The sequence below is a fragment of the Mus pahari genome, chromosome 6 (genome assembly GCF_900095145.1).
Source record: "Mus pahari chromosome 6, PAHARI_EIJ_v1.1, whole genome shotgun sequence".
In the NCBI taxonomy this organism is placed as follows: Eukaryota; Metazoa; Chordata; class Mammalia; order Rodentia; family Muridae; genus Mus; species Mus pahari.
Window position 1 is genome coordinate 103,444,476 of NC_034595.1, and position 24,312 is coordinate 103,468,787.

General features: G+C 55.7%; 1 protein-coding gene across 1 annotated transcript in view; it reads left to right on the top strand.

The window, feature by feature from the left end:
• Nphp4 (nephrocystin 4) overlaps positions 1-24,312 on the top strand; it is an 81,841-nt gene that overhangs the window by 44,757 nt on the left and 12,772 nt on the right. The window contains exons 12-19 of the mRNA XM_021201228.2: positions 7,874-7,935; positions 9,067-9,183; positions 9,671-9,819; positions 9,916-10,107; positions 10,707-10,894; positions 16,655-16,815; positions 19,286-19,466; positions 23,958-24,083. Coding sequence (XP_021056887.1) covers positions 7,874-7,935; positions 9,067-9,183; positions 9,671-9,819; positions 9,916-10,107; positions 10,707-10,894; positions 16,655-16,815; positions 19,286-19,466; positions 23,958-24,083 — 1,176 coding nt within the window. The remainder of the gene's footprint in view (positions 1-7,873; positions 7,936-9,066; positions 9,184-9,670; positions 9,820-9,915; positions 10,108-10,706; positions 10,895-16,654; positions 16,816-19,285; positions 19,467-23,957; positions 24,084-24,312) is intronic.

Consider the following 24,312-nt stretch of genomic DNA (forward strand, 5'->3'; position numbering starts at 1 on the left):
GCTGTGCTCCCACCCTCTCACTGTGCTCCCCACCTTCCAGCTGTGCTCCCACCCTCTCACTGTGCTCCCCACCCTCCTGCTGTGCTCCCATGATTCCTCTGGCTGCCCAACAGCAGGGGATGACAAATGGCGATGGAGGACATGCTGCCCTTTCCTAGCACCCCTTCCCCAGCCCCTGATAATCTGGGCAGTTTCCATCCCAATTTGGTACCCAAATCCTGACGTAGGATACTCTGCATTTTGAGGTTCTGGTTTGCAGAGCTTGGTCCCTTTGAATGTAATTTTCTCATTGATAGACCAGCAATCTGCTGACCCTTTTGACCTACAGCTAGGTACGCGCAGACCTCTGTTTTCCTGGTCAGTGGGGTTTTCTGAAAGGCCTGGAAGCAGAAAACCTAAGCATTTGGTGCCCAGCCATGCTGAAGGCACCCTCTCTAGAGCCGTTGAAGTTCCTAGTTGTTGAATCGTGCTCAGCAGACCTGTCCTCCTTCCTCCCTCCCCTTCCCTCCTCCTCCCCCTCCCTCCTCCCTCCTCCCTGGACTGTCTGGCAATGATGCTTCATGGTCTGGACCAGCAGCCATTGGCACCTCACCAGTAGCTTCTGTGGGTTAGGATGTGGCTGTCTCAGGGGCCAGGAGCAGTCAGTCCTGGCGCTGTCCACAGGGAGTCAGGACGACCAGCCAGTAGATGGTGCTGCACACTTGGTTCTACAGAAAACGCAGAAGCCAGTCCTAGCTTCACGTCACTCAAATAAATGTTGCAGAATAACTCCCTCCCTCTCCCCCCTCTCTCTGTCTGTCTCTGTCTGTCTGTCTGTCTGTCTGTCTGTCTGTCTGTCTGTCTGTCTCTCTCTCACACACACACACACACACACACACCACCCGATGGATTAAAGAATAAAGCTTTAGAAACTGTAAGAGAGTGGAGACGATTCAGATGGCATAAGAATCAGAAGTGACGTACAGCCAGCTGCACACGGACCCCAGCCGTGTACCCTCGTCACCTTCACAGCACACGGAGCCCAGAATGGCTCCCGCTGTCTTTAGACTTTATTTTTCTCCTGAGACAGGGTTTCTCTGTATAGCCCTGGAACTTGCTTTGTAGACCAGGCTAACCTCAAACTCACAGAGATGCACCTGCCTCTGTCTCCCAAGTGCTGAGATTCAAGCTGTGCGCCACCTCGTACAGAGGCCCTGGCTCTTCTTGACTGTGATTTACTTTACATTTTATTTTGTCGAGTTGCCTAGAGCTGGAGTTAAGGCAGTCGGGAGCTGGGAAATGAGCTAGGTCCTCTGCAAGAGCAATATGGGCTTTTAGCTGCTGAGCCATCTCTCCATCGCAATTTTAGATTGTGCCCGTGGAGCTGGGAATGGGGCTTAGTGGCAGAGCATGTGGGGTCCCTAAATCCAATTCTCAGCACAAGGAAGCAACAAACGTGTGTGTTTAGTCAGAGCGTGTCAGACCCCCGCTGCAGCACACTCTGCTGGATTCTCCCCTTGACACAGAGTCTCTCTGGACCTGGAGGGACTCTGGTGGCCAGTGTGACCCAGCAGTCTGTCTCCACCCTCCACAGCCCCGGGATGCAGGCACGTGGCTCTGCCTGACTTCTTCTAATGGGTGCTGGGAGGGATTTGAACTCAGGTCTTCATGGTTGAGCAACAAGTGCTCTTACCCAAGGAGACATCTCTGCAGCCCTGTGACCTTTCAGCACTCAAGCATTGAAAAAAATACCCTCTCCTGCCCAGCTAAGGGAATGGATAAATAAGCTGATTTGTTTGCCAAATAAATGAAAGAAAGACAAAGGAGTCTCATTGTCTGATGTGATAGAAAGAAAGATAAAATCTCATTGTCTGATGTGATAGAAAGACCAGAGGCAGCATTGATGTTAACTCTACAAGATCCCAGAACTCAGTGTCACCGAGACCCGGTCCATCCTCCCATCTGTCCCCCTGGCTCTCCCCTGTGCTCTTTCCCTTCCTGTCAGCTCTGTTTTCTGCAGAACTGGCTATTTGCCAGAACTTTCTCTGAGCTCTGAGCCCAGGCCCTCCAGGATAATCCTTGGATTTAGGAATTCCAACAGAGCCTGTGTCACTTTGTTCCAGGAGAGTTTGGAGGTGGTGATCTTGCTGTGTTACCCGTATTTATGAGCATTATGATGACAGGAGACAGGGACAGGGAGTGCGGTAGGGATGAGGGTGTTGCTGGGGACAGGGGGCTGGAGACAGGGTCACACACGCACTCTGGGTGTGGGGTGAGGGGTGCAGGGTGGTTCGCCATGGGGAAGTGGTCAGAGAGGGTCAGGTCTCGGAGGACAGTGGAAGGTTTTGTTCATATGAGTTCCCATCCTCTCTGCTCGGCCCAGCCTCCCTCTCTGCGGGGCCCACGAGACACCTCAGTCTGCGCCGGCTTCCTCTGGCTCCCCCTGCTTCCCCCCTTGCTTGAGAAGTATGGTAGCTACCAGCCCCCAGCCTGCCCTTCAGCAGCCCCTGTGTGTGTGGATGTGGCTATGGAGGGGCTGACTGTAAGGACCAAGTGGGCTGGGGCTGGAGGGACAGCAGGAAGCCAGAGCCTACTCGCCCAGCCTCCTCTGAGTGCTTCCTTTCAGCTCAGAGCTCTCCCAAGTGAGCCAGCTGGGGGTGTTTTCCTCTGGGACACATGAGCAGCAATTGGAGTCCTGAAGAAGCAGGGCGGTCCTGTGCACTCTTAGTTCTTAACTGAAAGATTCACTGTCTGTCTGTAGAGAGGCATCTGTTTTGGTTCTTGTGGACATCCGGAATGGCTCCGTAGTGTAGTAGCATAGCGGTATGTGCCTCGGTGGCTGTGGTTGGGACCTGATTTTGTTTGGCTTATTTAATTTGGATTTATGTCTGCACTCACGTCACGTTAATACAGTCAGTCACTCCGCCTTGCTCCAGGCTTAAAAGTCATTGCCTCCCAAGACCCCAGTAAAAGACTGAAATATCCACAAGTGTCTAACCTGCGAGGGGAACTTTGCAGACCTCGGTGTCTGTCACCTTAAGTGAGGTATTCTGGCTTCGCCTTGTGAATCATCCTTTTTATTTTTCCTATAAAGCTGACAGAGAGCGAGGTCTGTTCATCTCCGACAGCTGGAGAGCAAGCTAGAGCCACTAGAGGGCGCACAGTTCGCACTTTTGATCCGTCTTGATGTTTCCTTGACCCATATTTTGCTTTTGAGTGTTCCAGTGGCGACAGCATTTTTGGGTTGTTTGCTCAGAGGATCTGAAAGCACTCCTGTGACAGGGGTCATCGCAGATGCCCGCTGCCGCGTTCCCCAGGACACATGTGCTTAGATCCCGGCAGCTGCCACTGTGCTGTGTGGCTCCTCTGGCAGATGGGCATCTGTGTGTCAGGGGAGTCTGGTCACCCCACAGAAGTGTGTGTGTATGTGTATGTGTGTGTGTGAGTGTGTGTGTGTGTGTGTGTATGTGTGTGTGAGTGTGTGTGTATGTGTGAGTGTGTGTGAGTGAGTGTGTGTGAGTGTGTGAGTGTGTGTGTATGTGTGAGTGTGTGTGTGTATGAGCGTTTGTGTGAGTGTGTGTGTGTGTGTGAGTGTGTGTGTGGGGTGATGCTTTTGGCCACTTTGGACACAGCAGTGGTAGGGCTTGGCACATGTGTGGAGAGCGTGGTTCCTGTCAGCAAACAGAGTTGATCTTGACCCTTCAGGGCCCCAGGCAGGTCACCTGGCTTCTCCATCCCCTGAGGGTCGTGGCCTGAGTTCTCCCTTTATCTCTTAGGGTACCATTTTTCCATCCCTGTGATCCGAGCCTCAGGAAGCCGCAGAGAGTGAGGAATAAAGGCCTTTCAGACGGGTGTGTCTTGTGCGTCCCCAGCACCTGGAGCCCATTAGTCCCGACTCATCCTTTATCCCCCAGTCTGATAACAGGGAGCCTCTTTTGCTACCCTTCTTTAGGTTTAGTCATGGTCTCATTAGGGCCCAGGCCCTTTCCTCCTCTCCCTCTCTGTGATGGGCCACACTGTCCCCGTCTCTGCCTCTACCCTTCTCCAGCTGTGGTTTGTTGCCAGGCAACTGCTTCCTGCCCCTCTCCCTTCTTGCTGCTCCTTTGGGCCTTTGCTCTCCTGTCTTGTGGTCGACCACAGGTGGCCGTGGTCTGGGCATTCATCGAGCCAAGTGCTTTCCTCTGCCCACGCCCCTCCACCTCTCACCCCATGTGCCGGCTGCTTCCCAGCACCTCCCGTGCGGCCCTCTCAGGAAGGGAGCTCGTGCGTGGGGTTGGGAGGCCCCAAGCTACCAAGGCCATCAGCAGGAAGATGCCATGGTAAACCATCCTCCTTCCCAGAAAGAACACGCCCGGCCTCTGCAGGTTCTGTGCTCCTGAGGACCCTAGTGCCACCAGTCCTGGGACAGTGGTGGAGGTCCTGTCCCTTGTTAGCTAGTTCCCTGCCTTGGCATCTTTCTGTGGCCCTTGCATAAGTACAAGCAAGTGACAAATGGGACCCGTGAACCGGAGGGCTGGGAAAGTAGAATGTGGGAAAGGCCACTGTCCTGTCTGCCCACTGTCGCACGGCATGTTGTGACTCCGAGGCGACGTGACGGGTCCAGGTCCCACTCTCCCGAGCTGCTGTGCGTCAAGAAGGTGATGTTGGATGTCAGGTTGTGGGGAGACACTGCCCATGTTGTGGTCCCCTCGTGCCACAGTCCCCATCCTCTGGCAGGCACCGTGCGGAACAGAAAAGCAGCGTGCACACTCACTGTCACCAGGAGACCAACCAGCTATGATCATGGATGGAGAGCGCACCTCTGTGTCCAACATGCATGGTCAGGCCAAAATATGCTAAGGGCTGCCCAGGGCTGGAGGGAAGCAGCTCACTGTGTCCCAGAGTCCCAGAGAAGTCTCACCTTATGGCCACACTGCAGCCCCTCTCTATAGGATGCACAGAAGGCAGGGGCCTTCTGTGTCTTAGAGTGACCCAAAGGGACCTGTGACAGCTCAGATTGGGGTCAGAACATGGGCTCCTGCCTGGCCTTCAGGGACCCTCGCTTAGCCACGGGGAGGACATTGTGGCTTCTGACGGAGAGCTCGGGTGGACCGTGGACAGTTTGCTGACAGCAGTTCTTGGCATGTGGAGCCTGGCAGAGAGAACAGACGACAGGACAGCTAGACAGTTCTCAGCGGGCCATGGAGCCTGCTGAGGCAGGCCAGGGAGCTGATTTCCTAGTTCCTGGCGTTGGACCAGCAGCCTCTGCTGGTGTCTAGAGACCCCTTGGCTTAGTCTTTTCCCTTTGAACTCTGCAAGCTTGTGTGCAACTGAGCTGCAAGGCTCAAATGCAGAGGTCCAGGCACAGCCAAATGTGACCTCAGTCCCAGGAATGGAGGCCAGCGTTGGAGGGCGCATTCTGTGGAGAAGCAGGGGCTGTAGAATTGTGCCGTGCGTTCAGTCACCAGCTCTTCTCACTGTAAGCCCAGCATGCTGCCCTGACAGCACGGTGCTCCAGCAACCTCTTTGCCCCAGGGGCTCCTTGCCATACAAGGTCATGGTTGTATCGGTTCAGGGATGTGTAGTGTGCACTTGGACATCCTGCAAGGGAGATGTGGGCACATAGATCCATTGTCCTGGGCTCCATCTGGGGTTTCCTTCCCAGTTTTGTGCTATAGCAGAAGGGAGGGTCTTCCCATCAGACACACCCTTCCTGTGGGGCCATGGTGCACCCCAAGGAGGGATGAACAACCTCTAAGAGGGAAAGATCGGAAAATGAACCTCTCTGGGTCCTGATGTATTTCTTCCCTTGGGGTGTGGGTTGGGCCCTCCCAACCTGGGCTCACAGCAGGTGTCATAAGAGGGCTGCCAGAGCCTTTTAAAGGCTGTTTTAACTCTCTCGGGAGGTAAAATTGCATGGTAAGTCACAATATAAAGAATTACCTGGAGAAACAGCCCATACAATACCCAGATTTGAGCCTGTGGGGGAGAAGCTGTAATGGGCCCGGGGAGCGCTGCCTCCAGCTTTCCCTCACCCGGAGGATGCATAGGCCAGAGCCTAAGTGCTGGCTTCTCTCAGCTAAGGATAATGGAGCCATCTCCTGCAATTTTTCCTCTTTACTAAAATCAGCCTGCAGAGTTTTCCAAGTCCCCCATTAGGGTGGAACAGAGTAGAGCTTTTCTGTTTCATCTTGGGGCTGTTTTAGGTAAAGGAGAGAGCTGCAGAGGATGTTCTGGGGGACCTGGCCTGGCCTGGCTCCCCGTGGTGGGCGGCTGGGAGGGGACACTCACACTTGCCTCCAGAGAGCCGAGACCATCCTCCTTCTGCCTCCCGCATGACAGCCTCCTCGGACGGGAGTGTCTGGGTCCCTGGGAACCCTGCTGGTTGACATGTTAGGAGAGAGGGGTTAGGCGAGCGGACATGTCCCAGGTGGTGTCTGGGCTGTACCACGAGCCTTATCGAGAGCTGCATCAGCCAGTCTGGGCAGTTGGGTTACCTGAGGCAGAAGTCCTTCTGGGCTGGTTCCCACTTCTGCTCCTGGAACTCCCTGCCATCTTGTCCCCAACAGTGAGGCCTCGCACCCTTGTGAGGCCTTGGGGGCAAGATGCAGTATCTCCTAAGGGATCCTCTGTAAAGCAGCCAGAGGCCTGGAGGTGATGGCCGATGTACTGCGGCTTGAGCAGTGTGCTCTGGGGTCCCCTCAATGGCGAGGATGCTGGCATTGTTTTGGCTTTGGTGCTACCCAGAGTGCAACAGGAGGCTGCCAGGCATTCTCTACACAGGTGGTGCAGAGCCAGGGTCACCAGGCTGTTTAGCCCCAGGGAACCTTGGGAAGTGTGAGATTCATTCATGACATTTGTGGCCCCAGGGGAGGAAGAGAGGGCTTTGTGAGTGCCTGGTGTCTCTTGTTTTTCCCGTGATTGTTGGACAAGACCCTAGGGAGAGGGTACGATTTTTCCGGAAATCAAGGGTAGTCTGGGATGAGGTCTCCTAGAAGTGGCCAGTGTGCCATCCTTGGAGACTGTAGTGATCCAGGCAAGGACTGGACGTGGAGCTGCAGCTGGCAGCTGTGACCTTAGGGACAGCTGTCGGGTCACGCCATAGTCACGGGGGGGGGGGCAGGCAGAGGAGGCCCTCCCTGTCAGACGGACTAGGGTCTCCTTGAGGCTGCCCCATATCTATAGATGGTGTGACTGTGGGGCTGAAGGCACGCGTGAAGTGACTGCAGGATGTCATGGCTGTGAGGACCTGCACACACTGGCCCCAGCCTCACCCCTGGCCTCACTGCCGTGCAGCTACAGGGCAGGGGGTGCAGGCGGCCCCTTGTCACCCAAGTTCCCTGGAGGAGCGTGTCACTCTGCAGAGGGCCTCTTGGGGTACTGGACCCTGCCCTGGCCTCTGAAGGGTCACAGCTGCTCTCAGCCCCCCAGCTCTGGGGAACTTGGCGGAGGGCTGGCCTTGACCTCTGAGTAGACTTCCCAGAGGTGCATCTGCACCATGAATGAGGGGCCTGGGGGGGGGGCTGGCTAGGCTCAGAGGTTGGATTGGGACTGAGAGCCAAGCCTCCACCTCCGCACTGTTGTGCTAGGTGTACCACAGAGCCGGGCACTCCCAGGGCAGTGGGTGTGAGTGGCGGGAAGCCTTCAGTAGTGTGGCAGTGTGTCAGAGAGCGCGAGTGTCGGGACCGCACTTAGCAAGGCTGCCCGCTGCGGAAGTAAGTAGGTAGAGCTGGGCAAGGTGAGGGGTCAGGGGAGGGGTGAGGGGCCAGCGGGGTTAGCGGGAGGAGAGGGATCAGCACTGCTTCCAGTCCTGTTAAGGATGAGGTAGAGAGACGGTGGGCCCAACTGGACTGGCATCTGGTCTCTGGTCTCTGGGCCAGGCCGAGGCTGACAACCCTTTCGCTCCCCACCCCAGGCACACCAGCACCAGCAGCCCGGGATCTTGCTGCAATACAAGACTCTCCTGTGGGCCCAGGGGTAAGTTCAGGCTCAAGGCGGTCTCTTACAAGGTCCAGAAGAAGGGCTCAGGGAGGGAGTTTGGGCTTCAGAAAGGACTCTGCTTGCATGCCAGGGCTGGTGGTCCCCACCCTGCTCTGCCCCGCACGCAGCCAGCTTCACTAGCTGATTTCCAGGTCTGGCTGCCAGTCTGGTGGCTTCCTGCCTGGTTAGTGACCCTGCACCCTGCTGCCCACACTTAAAATGCCACATTCTCCCAGTGGTGAGGCCTGTTGAGCCAGTGACAGTGACAGCTTGAGACCCTGGAACCTTCACTCCTCCCAGAGGGGCACCACCTGGCAGGCTGGGGGCTCTTGTGTCCCCTGGCCCTGAGTGGCTTTGACTGCACAACTTTTAGCCCCATCCTGGAAATGATGTTCAGAGAAGCCATATCCGAGGCGCGGTCTGCAGGCCAGTTCCCGCCTCCTGCTGGCCTGGCAGTCTGAAGGGGGCTGAGTGGACCCCGAGACCTTTCCCAGGCCCCAGGGATACTGCCCGGCACTCACTGCTCCTGCGCCCATTCTGCTGAGCCCTCCTCTGGGCCAGATGTCCCTGCGGGGAGCCATCACCCCTCAGAGGTGTGCATCGAAGCAGATTCCAGCTGTGAGACACATGCGCTAGTGCAGTGCAGCCTGGAGTTGCACCCGGCCCCGCCCTGCCCCACCCTGCCCCGCCCCTGCCTCTTGATATTGGCATTCATTCTTCACCGTGAACATAGTGTGGTCACTGTCTTGGTGAGGAGACTCAGTGGGCAGGAGGTTGGACATAACCATAGAGGGTGTCCAGTGCAGGGTAGGAGGGAAGCCCGATGATGCGCGCCTTCTGATCCTGCTGCAGGACGCCCCCTCCTCTCCACCAGCTTTCCCGCGGTGACTGTTCTCTTTCCAACTGTGATGTTTGAGAGATCACAGAACCAGGTCTCCTCATAATTATGCATTAAGGAAGTTTGGAGGGCCCTGGATGTCAGAGCAGCCGCTGGCTGCGAGGGTGCTGGCGTTATTCCTGGCAGCGATGCATGGGAGCCATTGTCCTGTCTCATGGGGTCTGTGCGGGCGGGGGGGGGGAGGGGCTCCCTGAGCTGACTGACATCTCACCCAAGCCCTTGCCCTACAGCTCTCGCTCTCCCAACTGGCGGCCTCCCCGCTGTCCCCAGCTCTGCGAAGCTCTTCCAAGCCCCCTCCTCTGCCCCCGGACAGCTCTCAGTCCCCAGAGGGTCCCCAGCTCCAGGCCGTGAGTGTACCCTCCTGTCCCTCATCACCCGTCATGGGAAGGGAGTTTGATGTTTGGTTGGCTAGGTGACAGGGCCCTTGGGGTTTTCTCCGTGATGCGGGGCTGTGGGATGGGAAGGGAGGGAGGTGACACCCTGCTTCCCACCTCACGCATCTGCCGTCCTGCGTCCGAGACAGGACAGGAACGTGATGCCCTACAGCCATGCTTGGGGCCATTGTCTCTGCAGCGCTGGTCTGCTCATTCGATTTGTGGTTTGTAAACCACAGATGCGGTCGCTCTCTAAGATACAGAGTGACCGGCTCACCCTGAATACAGACAACAACAGAACCTTTATAGTTTGTCCCAGGTATTGCACGGCACCCATGATGCTGAGGCTAGCGACCCTGTAGAAGCCATCAGGGCAGCCCAGCCTTAGACCTGAGCACCTTTGGAGCCCTCAGTGGTGGGTTCTTGCTGTGTTCACCCGGAGCCTGGTTTTCTCGGGCAGGAATCTGTATTAGAGAGCAGGGTCTCTCACCTGGAAGCCGACCTGACCCAGCCGGCCTCGCTCCAGGGAATGCCTACTGTTGAGCATCTACAGGAACTTCCCTTCACTCCTCTGCATGCCCCCATCGTGGTGGGAGCACAGACCAGGAGGTGAGGCTTGGCGGGAGAGGGCTTGGACCCTTCGGCTTTGATGAGCAGGACCTTGCACCTCCTGCAGTCAGGGGCTGAGGGATTTGTCTGTTTCAGCTCTAGAAGCCAGCTCTCCAGAGCTGCGATGGTGCTTCTGCAGTCTTCTGGCTTCCCCGAGATCCTTGATGCCAGCCAGCAGCCAGTGGAGGCCGTCAATCCCGTAGATCCTGTGAGGTTCAACCCTCAGAAGGAGGAGTCGGACCCTCTCGGAGGGAATGAGATTGTGCTGCAGTTTCTTGCCTTCAGCAGGTAGTCTCCAGGGGTCTGAGCATCGCGTGGCTTCCTCACGCTGAAGGTCTGACTTTCAGCATGCTCTGTGGTCAGATACTGTCCAGCTGGGTCAGGACCACCTGTTTTCCCAGTTAATTGACACAAATAGTATTTGTGTGGGTTTACAGGGTGGTTGGTAATCTGTCATGTGATATGGTGTGGGTGGTTGGTAATCTGTCATATGAATACAGTGTGTAGCGACTGAGGCAGTAACCAGCTATCTTTGTCTTAAACATTAGAGCTTTCCTCCAGTTGACCTTAGACCTGCCGTCTGATTTTACGTTTTTCTGCCTGGGGCCCTCCTTTGTAAATGTCAGAGGCCCTCCTCTGTGCAGTCTTCCAGGCTAATTAAAGCCTAACCCATGCGTGCCCAGTTCTCAGATGCCAGTGCTGTTGACAGCAGCAACTCCAGGCAAGAGGTCATGGCACCTGGAGTAGCCCCCATCCCGTCCCCTGAGAGGACAAAGCAGTCTCTGTGGTCACTGAGGCAGCCTCGGTGACCACAGTCCCTACGCCGTCCCTGTGCGTCACGCCCTGGGAGGTCTCTGCGGATGTCTAATTCCCTGTCTTGTATTCAGAGCCGCCCAGGAACGCCCAGGAACGCCATGGCCAGAGACTGTGTATTTCACCTTCCAGTTTTACCGTTTCCCACCCGAGACCACGCCACGCCTGCAGCTGGTCAAGCTGGATGGGACGGGCAAGATCGGCCCTGGCACCCCGTCCCACATCCTCGTCCCCATTAGTAAAGATGGCTCCTCTGATGCTGGTAAGTGCTAAACGAAGGAACCCTGGGCCAGGCCTTGTGGAGCTGTTGTTCTATGCCTCCTTTTCTTTTTATTTATATGTCTGCGTGTCTGAGTGTCTGCCACTCGTGTGTGATTACCCATGGAGGCTGGGAGAGATCCCATGGAGTTGGAGTCACGGTGACTGTGAACGGGGGCTGGAAATCAAACGTCCTTCCAAGAGCAGCAGGTGCTTCTAACTGCAGACCCAACTCTCCGTTCCCGTAAATGTTATTCTTAGGAGCGGGGGACTGGGTGCAGCTTGCCATATGTGTGGACTCGAGAGAACGGAGTGATTGGTCTGTGCGCAAGACCAAGCTCTGTGCTGGCCGGCTGTGCTCTGCCCAGGACCTCTAGTCAGCCTGATGTCAGCGTCAATCCCCTCTTACCAGGATTTCTTTCCACAGTGCCTCTGCGACTCAGTTTTCTGAAAAGTTTACATCCAATATTATAATGCCATCTAAGAATTAAAAACAATTTTTAATACCATTAGCTATCATGCCAATATTACAGTTCCTACAGATATTCAGTTTAAAATGTAATCTGCTCAGAAATCGGGTCTCAGGCTGTGAGGTGGCTCAGCAGGTAAAGATACCTTCTACCAAGCCCGAGGACCTGAGTTCAATCCCCGGGACCCACATGGTGGAGGGAGAGAGAACCCGTTCCTGCTGTTTGTTCTCTGACCTCTACGTGTGCACTGTGACGTGTGTGCATATATGCAAATGTGGGCACACACACACACACACACACTAATTGTTATTAAAGACAGAAACAGAGATGGAGTCCCCCTTCTGTGGTGGGTGTGGCCCTCACTTGTTGGCTGTACTGTCTGTGCAGCGTGTGAGCCACACTGTCCTGTAGAGCTTCCGAGGCAGTCTAGACTTGTTTTCTGTCTCGTGGCAGTGGCTCGCGGGTGTTTTCTGATCCCTCCCTTTCCCGGGCACTGGGGCGAGGCCTCTGGTTTTTGACGAGAGCTTTTGTGGTGACACTTCTGCAGCGCTGGCCTGTTCCCTTGATGGTTCTGTGTCACTGACTGTACCCACTACATGTGGTTTTGTGCTTCTCTGGAGAGGACACAAGAGTCCCTGTCTGCTTTGGAAACCTCTGCTTGACAAGCAGATGCTCCCATGATCTGAGCATCTCGCCGGCTATTGAGGAGGTGTGGTTCACGTGGGACAGGCTGGATAAACGATGACAGGGTGCTTTGGCCTTCCTCGGGCAGGCAGTGGCTCACCGCTCCAGGTTTCATTGTAAAGTATGGGATTTAAATCACACAAGGCAGAAACACATGTTTCTGACACGTTTTTCCCGTCTTAGCTCTTGAGACCACGCTGCGGTCCCTTGAGGTGGACAGTGGCCAGGAAACCATACTCCAGCTCCTGTGCCAGGAGAAGCCACTTTTGCAGCATTGGCTGTAGAGCTCGGAGACAGGCTCTGAGGCTCAGGGGTGCCGGAGAATGAGAGGCCACAGGGGAGAAGTGAGGACAGTCTGAAATGCAGCCTAGAGATGATATAGAGCTCGCAGGGAAGAAGAACAGGGACAGCGACAGGGGGCTGTGAAGAAGAGGTAGCTTCCGTTAACTTTGTACACTGACCTGGAAATTCCTAAATCAAACCTTACGCTGCTCTCTGGCGTTGATGCTGCTAGGTTGGAAACGTGCCATCAACCCCACCCCTGACCCCCTTAAACTCTCTGAACTGATTTAAAAAATTAAGACATGCTACTAGCTATGAGTCAGTAAAGAAACCAAACTAGAAGTAGCTAGTTGGAACAGCAACTAATGCCATATATGTAGACCCAACAAGACAGAAGTCACCTGGTGTGCAGGCTGCCACCTGTGCTGGGAGAGAAGAGAGCCTTGGGACAGAAGCGTGGCGTCCGGGCAGGGGACACAGGACAGACGTGACACAAGCTAGCAGGAGGTCTCAGCTGGGTGGTCCGGAGTCAGAAAGTACAGATCAAAACATCTCTTCTCTTTCTGCTTGTTCATAACAAAGCAGTTACGGGGACATTCACCCCGAGAACCAGCTCTGAGCATGCCTCTGGCTTCCACCCCTGAAGCTTACACTGCCATGGAAGGCCTCAGCTGTAACAGCAGCCCGATGCCCTGTGGCCAAGGGCAGCCTTCCTGCTTGCCTGAGCGCTTTGGACTCTAGTTTCTGCTCCCCACCCCCCCACCCCACTCCCACCCCCAGCAGGCCTGGATCAAGGCGGTCAGGACAGCCCCACCCCTCTCTCCCTTACCCTACTACCCCTGTCTTGAGAAGCAAGAGCAGAGAAGCCAAGTAAGTCACTGCACACAGTGGTTCCGGGCCACAGGAGGGCAGCACTGAGCAGTTCTTGGTTTGCTCAGATCTTTGGCCTCGACTCTTAAGTTTCCAGCCAGCCTGGGACGCGACACACTTCAAGCCCCGTGAGGAGGCAGCTGGCAACCGAGATGCCACCTCTGGCAAAGTCGCCTCTCAGAACTGACAGAGGAATAAGGACATTTCAGAACACAACGAAGACATGCTGCAGACCAAAGCAATCTAGGGCTACGAAGCCAGCACTGCACAGGACACTTAGGAATGGAGCGCACAGAGGGAGAGAGACGTCCCACCTGAGACAGCACAGGGAGTCAGTCTCATGAATTGGAGTCCACGCGTCCTGACAGAAAACCATCAAAGCCAGAGTGTGAACAGAAAGGACCACGCAGAGGAACAGCCAGCAGACCGTACGGGAACAAGCAAGGACGTGCACACTGCCAGATGTCAACATCAAAAAGGAAGCTGCGGTGACAGAGGAGAGCACACACCATCCCAAAAGACACACCGGCAGGAGCACCCAGATAACCCCACCCAACCACAGTCAGTTGATTCCACTCAATAATAACACGCAATACATTAACTCTCTGATTGAAAGATACAGATAACGTGATCAGAATTGAAAGTAACATGTACCTGTCTCCAGACACCACACCTCACTGGCCAAGGCTGGCCGTCAAAGGGTCGGCACCGTCTGTCAAGGAAGTAGAAGCCCAGGGGAACCCCATGCGGTCGGTCTGATGTCTAACGAAGTAGACATCAAGCCAGGACTGGAAGAAAGAAATTTCCACACACGAATCAAGAAGACATAAAAGTTGTAAATGTGTATGGACCTGGCTCTGGGTCTCACCGCACAAACACTAACGGAGGTTAAAAGTCAGACAGGCAATAGCAGGTGACTCCAGCAGCACAGCTCCAACACCCAGGTCATCCAGACTAGAAATTAATAAGCTCCAGGGTTAAACTATGTCACAGGAGGCCAGAAGAGGGCGATGGATTCCCTGTACCTGAAGTCATAGGCCATTGGGAGCAACCATGTGGATGCCAGGAACCAAACCTGGGTCCTCTGCAAGTCAGTGCCTGTGTCCTCGGAGCCGCCGTCTCCAGCCCCTCTCTTTGCTATGTTTGGTCATCAATTTCCTTCCCCATTTGCTCGCCTTGCTTAATTCATTTTTCTTAGATCTTCTGATTTTGTAGATGTACAATGGTGTGCAGAGCTATGCTTTTCTCTGGCTGTGTCTCATTCACTGAGAAGTTGTGCCTTCTAGAAACCCCTTTCTTTCCTTTCGTCCTCCTCTTCATCCTCCTCCTCCTCTTCTTCATCCTCCTCCTCTTTGCCCTTTTTCCTCTTCCTCCTACATGGTATCTCAGGTAGCCAGGCTATCCGTGAACTCACCATATAGCCCAGGCTGGCCTTGAACTCCTGATCCTCCTGTTTCCACCTCCCCAGTGCTGGTATGACAGGCGTGTGAGGCGTGTGCCATTGAGTCGGGCTTTCTAGAAAACCTTGTGTTCCCTTCCATAGTTACTTAGGATTGAGCTGTGAATTTGTTTTGATTAAATTTTTTAAAATGAATTCTAGTTTATGGCATTGTATTCAGAGTGCTGGACTTGTTTTTTTCTACTCTATGTGATGTATTTAGGTTTTCTTTGTTTTCCTGGTGTACCGGTTCGTGTTCCAGGGTGCACAGCTTGGTGTTTCTCTGCAGAGGCCTACGGGGTAGGCACCCTGGTGTAATGGGTCCTCCCTTTCTTGTGGGCGGTTAGATCTGCCCTTGAATAGAACGTGGTAACACTTCCTGTTGTGCGCCCCACGTCCCCCGAGTGCCTCTGCATTTCCTCTGCCTTACTTGGCACCTGAGCATTTGCAGCTGCTGCAGTTCATTCCGAACTCTGGGGTCCGTCTACATGGAGAGTCTCCCTTGATGGAGACACCTGTCCAGGGCAGGAGGCATCTGTGAATCACAGAGGGATGCTGAGGTTGAATGAGAGAGAAATGTTCCACCAAGGCTTGGCTGGGTGAGGGGGTCACAGGGATCGTCCAGAGTAGGCACGGGTAGTAAGTGGTGAGGGCTGAGAACTTGCACAGGCTCATTCCCTGCCCAGTGTGGACCGTCTTCAGTGTGGCTGGTGGCCCCACAGCTTCTGAGCCACCAGGGATGACACGGGACTCTTGGAGAAGGTCCTTCTGTGGCAGTGCCAACAGCAAGGTTGTTGGTCCTGACTGGTCTGGGGTGTAGTGGGCTGTGCCCAGAGTGTGAAGAAGCGGCCAGCTTGCTGTGCATGGCCAGCAGGTGCCACAGCCTGCTGCTCTGGCCCAGTGAGGAGGTTGTGAGGGTGCTGTGTGTCCTGTTTCCCCATGTACCTTGTGTAAGGACTGGCATCTGGCAGGGCACAGCTAGTGATTGCTGAGTGAGGTGAGGTGTTTGTAGCGTCGAAGGCAGTTGGCGGACGTCATGGGGATGGAGCAGGGAAGCCACCCAGGAGGTGTGGGGGGGAGCTGGCTGTGGACACAAGGGTCTAGCCTGGGACACGCTGTTGTGCACGTGCCCAGGGTTAGCTGAGGTAGGTGTGCTGGGCTCCTTCTCTCGCATCTCTGGAGCTGTCGTTCCACAGAGGTCTTGCTGGGGGCTGGCACTGATCTGAAGCCTTGGTCTGACACTGGGTCAGCCTTGGTCTGAGGTAGCAGAGAGGATGTCACAGAGGGAGGGAAGGAGTGCCCCCCGAGGAACTGCATACAACCCTCCTCTCTGGAGGTGAGGGCTCTGCCCCTCGGGGCTTTGTGGATGCCATTGGCACTGTTGACAGAAGAGAGAGGAAACGCTGCTTCGAGGGTCCCTCGGCATTGCTGCTAAGTGCGCTTTAACTAACGGTGATCTCACTGCCAGCTTTGTCCCTTCAGAATTAATGATCGTGTCTCCCCGGGAAGATGAAGGCAGAGGCCGCAGTGTAGCTACCATGTTAGTAAGTCTGGGGTAGGTGCAACCTCAGAGAGGTGCCTGGGGTTTCTCCAGGCTAGTGTCCTGCACTAGGAGCTCAGTGTGTGTGTGTGTGTGCGCTCACACGTGATCCAGCCTTGACAGCACATGTGGACTGGCCTCTTCCTTAAGTTCTGTGTATAGAATAATAAACTCCTTGGTGAGCCTCGCGGGACGGCTCTCCCCATCCATCACCCTCTGTTTTACAAGGACTCGGTGGAATCCATAAGTCTTATTTTGGGAGCTTATTGTGCACACTGGAAAGAAGTACAGTCTCCCGAACACGACTCCTCGCTTTGTTAATTTGGGTACTTCATGATGCTTTTGATTAATGTGTTTATTAACTGTCATTGTGACGGAAGCAGAAATTAGTAATCATGACCAGGGCAGAAATATCTCCGCATGTAAGGATGATAAATGGCCCTAATTACCTGTGGACTCAGCCCAGGCTCCTCTGCGCAGGCTCCCCTGGCTTCCAGCTGAGGTACATGGTGGATCCCGGGTTCCTGAAGCCAGGAGAGCAGCGCTGGTTCGCCCACTACCTGGCTGCTCAGACACTGCAGGTCGACGTCTGGGATGGAGACTCCTTGCTCCTCATTGGGTCTGCCGGCGTCCAGATGAAGGTAGCTACCCCGAGGGATGGGCTCCGCGGTGGGTGATGTGGGACAAGTGGCTATTCAGCCTGTTGGGTAGGGACACCGCCCAGTACCGGGCTGTACCCTGTTCCCTAGTGACAAACAGGGCAGTGTCCCCTGCCCTCTGAGGGGACAGTCTTCTCCATGGAGGCTGGATTCTACAGCCATGTGTTTTTGGTGAGCTTCTCGCCCACACTGTCCTGCCTGGTCACGCCGCTTTCCTTCTCTTCCAAAGTGATTCTATCTATAGGCTGCCTAAGGGCAGGTACTGGTCACCTGTCCTCTGAGGTGGCTGGAGCTGGCCCATCAGAGGGGAGAATGACCGAGATAAGGGAAGATGGCTGGTTCCTGTTGGCAGTCATGGGTTTCTCCTGCCTTCCCTGTACTGAGAGTCAACCCCAGGACAGTGAGCCTGCCAGGCAGGCACCGATGAGCTACCTCCAAGCGTCGGACTCGTGTGCTGTGATTTTAGTTAGAATATTCTGCATGTGTGTTCCCGCCCTCTCCCCTGCTGGTGTGCTCGGACCCCTCACTCTTTCCCGTGATGTGACGTGAGCCAGGGGATCGGCAGGAGGTCACCATGAAGACCCTGGGCTGGCCTCAGCCCCGTGTAATCATGGCGGGTGCTAGGGTCTCTCCGAGATCCCAGCACTGCCTTCCAGGCTTCAACTGCCACCTGCCCTGCTTCTGTGTGCCTGACCCTAGCTCCCTCATTCCTGTCCGACTCTCTTAACCCATCCAGTCTCCACTGTTGCCTCCACTGTGCACCTTGGCTTGGGTGTCCTCTGGGAGGATGGGGTTCCTTGGCTAGGGATGGTATGCAGATGCAGGAGGTGGGCTCTGCTGTAGAGGGAATCCAGGAAGGATGCAAGGGACTTGGCAAGGCAGCCATAGAAGCATGGTGGGGAGTTCTGCCCAGCCCCAACCACACATTACCTCACTGTCTCTATCTCTGTGGAAATTCCTCCGTGCGCATGTGTGTGTGCCTGTGTGTGCTGCAGGTACCCTTAGAGGCCAGAAGAGGGCAGTGGATCCCCTGAAGCTACAGTTACAGACAGCTTTGCTGTGAGCTGCCCAGGGTGCTGGGAACTGAATTCGTGTCCTCTGGAAGAGCAGTAAATGCCCTTAGCTGCTGAGTTGCCATCCCTCTAGCTCTTCTACTTAAGTCTTAAAATTAAAAGGCAAAGCAGAATCCATATTGGGTTCAAGGACTCCTCCTGTGGCTGGAGCCGGTGGACCCCATGCTTCTTTCAGGGAAAGGAGGAAAAAAGTTCACAGCCACACCCATAACCACCAGCTGGGGTTCTGTCTCTACCCTAATGCTCACGCCCTTTGCCTCTGTGTTCCCTGATGTCACATCCCAAGCAGCAGAGTGAGGGCTTCAGATGCACAGGGCAGCTGGGCCCAGCAAGGCCTGCTCCTCCCAAGAGGAGCCAGATTCTTCCCTCTAGAGACCTTCTCTTTGCAACCCGCCCTCCGTCATGACAGGCACCCGACCCCTCACTCTGTTCCCATCTCCTTGCCTCCTAGAATTGGATGTTGCTCCCATATTTCTGGGTCATTCTCTGAAGGCCTCATCCCATTTTCTGGTACCAGGGCTCTTGAACCACAGATATGTTTGTACTCGTAATGGGCTATCAGTCGCCCCTGGGCCGGCAGCCCCCCAAGTCTTCACTCCCAGGGAAGGTGCTCTCAAGGTTGTAGGAAGAGTCAGGGGTTACAGAAGCTTCGGCTGGCTCCGGGGCACGTAGCTGATGAGGTCCAAGCTGGCCTGGAGTCTACGATTCCATCACTGGTCCCCCAGCCTGGCCTGGGCTGAGGCAGAAGCCTGGGATTGACAGCTGGAGAGACGTGCTCAAGAGCGCTCCGCTGTGCTGTCCTGGGGCCTTCGTGCCAGTCTCTGCTTACCTGCCTCACCTGGCACAAGGACTTCATGCTGCCTCAGCCCGGGTCCAGAGGTCCCCAGATCTTACACCTGCTCTGGCCCCTCCTTCAGCCACACCGAAACCTGCAGTTCTGTCCTTGTGGGCTCTGCTGTGCACCCTGGCCTGGCTCCCTCCTGGGACTCATCGTCACTGAAATGCTGCTTAAATCCAGAGAGCGGCCTGGCCAGCCCCTGCCTTATTCTGTTACCTGTGTTTCTTCCCACCAGAGGCCAGCTCCTACCAGGCAGCTGCCGGGCCCTTGGTGCACCACAGTGCCACCCAGTGTTGATTCCGGGATCAGACTGGCTGGGCTTTGTTAAAAGCTGGTGTTTCTGAAAAGCTGGCCTCTTGCCTCATCTCCCCTTCAGTGTGGCAGGTGACAGCTCTGTCCCTGACGGCCTCCAAGGACTTGTCCTTCTCCTCTTCCAGGGCCTCTCTGGGTGGGTCTGGAGCTGCCCTAACCCTCAGCAGTCTGCTGGAGGTGTCCATGGTTAGACCCCAGCTGCTCAGCACTGCCTGTCTTCTCCCTGTAGCACCTCCTCCGCCAAGGGCGGCCAGCTGTTCAGGTCTCACATGAACTGGAGGTTGTGGCCACTGAGTACGAACAGGAAATGATGGCGGTGAGCGGCGATGTGGCTGGCTTCGGCAGTGTCAAGCCCATTGGAGTCCACACAGTAGTGAAGGGCCGCCTGCACCTGACCTTGGCCAACGTAGGTAAGAGCCCGGCAGCTTCACCTGGCCCGCCTGATTTTGTGCCATTTCTCTAGCACCCGTCTCCCCAGCCGGAGCATGAGGGGAGCGCCACCGTGGACGCCCCACACTTTGTAGGAAACCAACACAGTTGGTAGGGTGACCGGGGTCGGCCTGACCTCAGCCACCGCATGCACCTGTGTTGGTAGCAGGCCTTCACTGCCTGTCCTGACAGGAGCTTGGAATCACCCTTCTCCTCAGGCCTGTCCACTGATCTTCCTGTGACCACCCTCAAACAGGGTGACGATGTGCCAGAAGGGATCTCATTTGGGGTCCCTGACCCAGCGCTGCCCATCAGATGAGAGCTGTCTTGAGTTCTCTCAGTGTCTCAGGAATAGCAGAGGGAGGAAAACAGGTTTTTTTTTTTTTTTTTTTTTGAGTACAGTGACATTGTGTCAAGGTAGCTCAGCAGAGGGATTGACCGCAGCCGGCTCCCATTATTATTATTATTATTATTATTATTATTATTATTATTATCCCATATTCGGACCAGTGAGGGCAGGCATTTGGAACTGGCTCTGGGTGGTCTCACCTGCTGTTCTCCGGACAGAAGAGTCAGGGGTAAGGCCAGGCACCTGTCCTGGGGAGGTGGGCCAGGAGAGGACCCTCCAGGACTAGCAAAATGCTCACTGGTCCTCCCTTGGGCATTCCAGAAGCTGGGCGATTTTCCTGGTAAAATTGAAAGCATAAAACACGTACTGGAAGGCGGTTGTGAGGATGGGACAGAGATGCCGTTCTATCAGGGATTTTTCCATCCCTCAAAACCCAGCCTCCTTTTAAGTCCAGGAGCCCCACGGGCCACATCCAGCGTGTGTGCTGAAGCCCGGGCTTGCGGGGTGGGGCGGCGGCGGAGACAGAGGAGCAGATGCACCGCTCATTAAGTCTGGTTGAAGGCTTCTGCGTGCTTGTTTACAAATGTAAATCCAAGGCGGCCTGGAAAACAGACAATATGGAAACAGCAAAACTCAATTAGGTTCCAGAGAAATAAACGAGGCTCCCGCGAGGAGGGGGACGCTGCTCTGGAGCCCTCGGGACTCCGGGAGCCGCAGGCAGGACGCACCAGCTCCCGCCCTGCCGGACCTTTTTATATTTAACTCACCGGCGTGGCACACAGATGTGCAGTGACTCCAGGTTTGAAAAAATCTTATCTCAGAAGAAAGATGGGCCCCGTTATGTGTTATCTTAAGCTGTCATTTTCATACTTTGCCTGCATGAGGGAGATAAGCCAGTGGGGACCAGCGTCCGAGGTAGCTAGCACAAGGGACGTGGCGTGTGCTGCCAGTGAAGGTCAGGGTGCTGCAGCACATCGGTGGGAACGTGCCCCGTTCCCACACCCCACCGCTCCCTGCTTCTTAGGTAGGAGAAATGTTATGGCTTTCATTTCTTTATAAGACCAGCAATTCCACTTGGGATAGCAGTCATGTTTCAGCAAATGGGAGGCTGGCCGCGGGGGCCTTGAGAGTGACAGACACAAAGCTGTCCCCTCGGCCTGCCTGCTGCACCCAGCAGCCTCATTCACAGTGGGCCAGCTGGCTTGCTGGCCCTCGGGCCAGGTACCCATGTCCCTGGGACCCATGACGGCAGAGCTCAGGTTTTAGAGAGTGTCCCTGGTGATGAGTTCGTGCCGTGGTGTGGGACAGACACCTAGTGATGGCACACTCTGCTCCCGCCCACCCCGTGGAGTCACCTTGGGAGCCCCGTGTGCTTAGAGGGTAGTCCTACCCCTGCTGTGGACGAGCTGGGGTCTCCAGCACCACCCTCTGTCCTCACGTGGCACCTTAGCATGGCAGATTGTACCCAGCAAGGCCTTTGCCCCCGAGCTGTTTCTGAAAGCACAGAGGAGGTGTGTTCATAGCACACAGTGTGTTTCTGTCATCAACAAATGGACCCTGTGAGAGTATGAACGATGCCAGAGGAGACAGCACTAGGGCTGACAGACCCCCCCCCCCGCCCCCGTCCCCGTGGTGGCCATGTGTCCGGCTCACCTGACTGCTGCAGCAATGGTCAGCGCCCACCCTCCCGTGATCCTGAGATCTAAGAGCCATGCCCACCCACATACCCATGCCATGTGGTATCTGGGCATGGGTATGTGGTCACACTTGACCTTGAAACGTCCTCCACCCACCCTCCCGTGATCCTGAGATCTAAGAGCCATGCCCACCTACATACCCATGCCATGTGGTATGTGGGCATGGGTATGTGGTCACACTTGACCTTGAAACGTCCTCCACCCACCCTCCCGTGATCCTGAGATCTAAGAGCCATGCCCACCCACATACCCATGCCATGTGGTATGTGGGCATGGGTATGTGGTCACACTTGACCTTGAAACGTCCTCCCTGATCTGTCTCTTGGAGCAGTTGTATGTGTGTGGGTTTACCATAGCCAGTGTTCACCTTGGTGGGCAGTGGCTAGACCAAAGGCCTCACCTGAGATATGGGGACCCGAGGGCCACCGGGCATTGGTAGTCAAGAAAGCCAGGAGGAAATCCTTAACTTCTTCCCCGCATGGGCAAGTCCCCTGCCAACACAGTGTGTGCCTGCTGCCAAGTGACAGGCATGCTCCATCTTGGAGTGATTCCCTGGGATATGACAGAACTTTCCAAGACCCCACAGTCCACACACTGCAGCCCTCTGCATTGGATTCACGTGGGAAGGAACAAGGCTGAGGAGCCTTGGTCAGCTCTGAGTGTGTGGGAAACAGGGCCCAGGTGGGGGTGGGGTGAACGCTGGGACCCCAGATAGCAGCAGAGCTGGAGGAAGCTGGGGCTGAGTGTCTGTGGCAGGACACCTGAGGGAGTGACGCCCGAGGCTCTCTCTCTATTACCGGCCACCAAGCCAATGCCAGGGCCGGGGCTGAGGCTGGCCGAGGACCAGCTCCTGGGACACCTGCTGGGAAGAGATGGTCGGGACCTGTCAGCCCTGCCCCCTGGTACCCAGGAGGACTGCAACTAGCACTGGACACAGAATTGAGCCATGGGGGTAGATGCCTCTGCCTGTGAGCAGGCAGGCAGCTTGGCTCTGCATTTGTCTGCCCAGCGGGCTCCTGAATCACATCCAGGAAGGGGCTGATGGGGATCCTGCCTCTGGCCCCTGCAGCCGGTGAGAGAGACCGGGCCCCAGGGGTTTTGAGGAAAGGCTCTGACCTGCAGGAGAGGTAACCAGGCAGCCAGCATGGAAGACAATCTAGAACTGGCTGGAGCATGAGTTTCCTGGTGGAAGACGTCTGGCTTAGGCTCTGTGCTCTAAGCAGCCGTCCCCTGGAGTCAGCGGCTCCCTGAAATTGCCGAGTCGGCATTTCTCTGCTGCACGGCCTCTTCTCCCTCTCCAGTCATTCTGGAGGGGATGGTCTGCACGGCTCTGACACATCTGCTCACGGGTCTAGCTGTAGTTCAGAATCTGAGATCTAGGCTGCGGTTCTCTGGGTCTGAGGCCACCTGTTCTCAACTGCTTCCAGACCAGCTAGACCCGATGGAGGACAGGGGCCCAGTCCACCTCAGCCCACAGCCATTCAGGAAAGCGTGGGTCAGACAGAAGGTGTGGCTCACCTGGAAGGCTGCGGGTGCTCAGGTGCATCCAGAGAGAGGAGGCTGTCCCTGTGGCCAGGAGCATCCTTTTCCCGCCCCTGGGTCAGATGGACAGGGGAACATCAGAAAGGCAGACAGCCTGGGAAGGGGTTCCTGCTGAAGGCGACGGGGGCCCCATGCCAGCGTCTGTTCCATCCTGCTCTGCTGAGGTTGGTAGATGCACAGCACAGGTGTGTTTTGGAGGTGGAGCCTGGGATGTGATTCGTTAGCTGCTTTCTGCCTCACTCCAAGGGAGCCATCCCTGTGGAGCTGTGGGTCTGTGCTCAGAGAGGGCGCCTGTGGGCAGATGCTGCTCCTCAGGGCCCTAGCGCTTTCAGCATCTCAGAGCGCCACCTTGATCTGCTGCTAGGCAGCACTGCTAAGTCTTCTCTGGGGACCTGTGTGCTCCGAGGCCCCTGTACTGCAGAGGTCTCCATATGTGCTCCCCTCTGCCACTGGGTAAGCTTGCATGTGGAGACGCTGGCCCTGAAGCCTCAACTCTCCCAAGCGAAGGTTAGAGATGGTAGCTTTCTTCAAGGTTGTCTGGAGGCCAGTAGTAGGAACTGTGTGTGATCAAATGGAGACCCCTCCCAGGCAGTTGGATCCAGGCCTGGAGGAGACAGGAGTGCAGGGACCGCCCATCTGCCCACAGTCCCCCTCAGGCAGGATCCAGGCCTGGAGGAGACAGGAGTGCAGGGACCGCCCATCTGCCCACAGTCCCCCTCAGGCAGGATGCACTTGGTACGCAGAAGTAGGCACGGGGCCATGCTAGTGGGTCCGAGTGTGGTAGAGGCACCTGCAGACTGAGCTCGGTACGTGGGCTGATAACGATCTACCATGTCATATCAGCCCACGTCGGGCCCTGTCTCACAAGAGTGCTTTTCATTTAGGTCACGCATGTGAGCCGAGAGCAAGAGGTTCCAACTTGCTGCCGCCATCCAGGTCTCGAGTCATCTCAAATGATGGAGCCAGCTTCTTCTCTGGGGGGAGCCTCCTCATACCCGGAGGCCCCAAGCGTGAGTTGAGACTCTGGTCCTGTGCTGGGTGGCACTGGGGGGAGGCTATCAATGAGGTAGAAGCCCGTGCATGCTTACATTTGTGCATGCATGTGTGTATGTGTTTGGGGGCGCCGAGGTTAGTGTTGAGTGTCTATAGCTTTCCACCCTATTTTTTTGAGGCTTGCTCAGCCTGCTCTCTTATAGAATCCAAGACTACCAGCTCAGAGATGGTCCCACCCACAAGGGA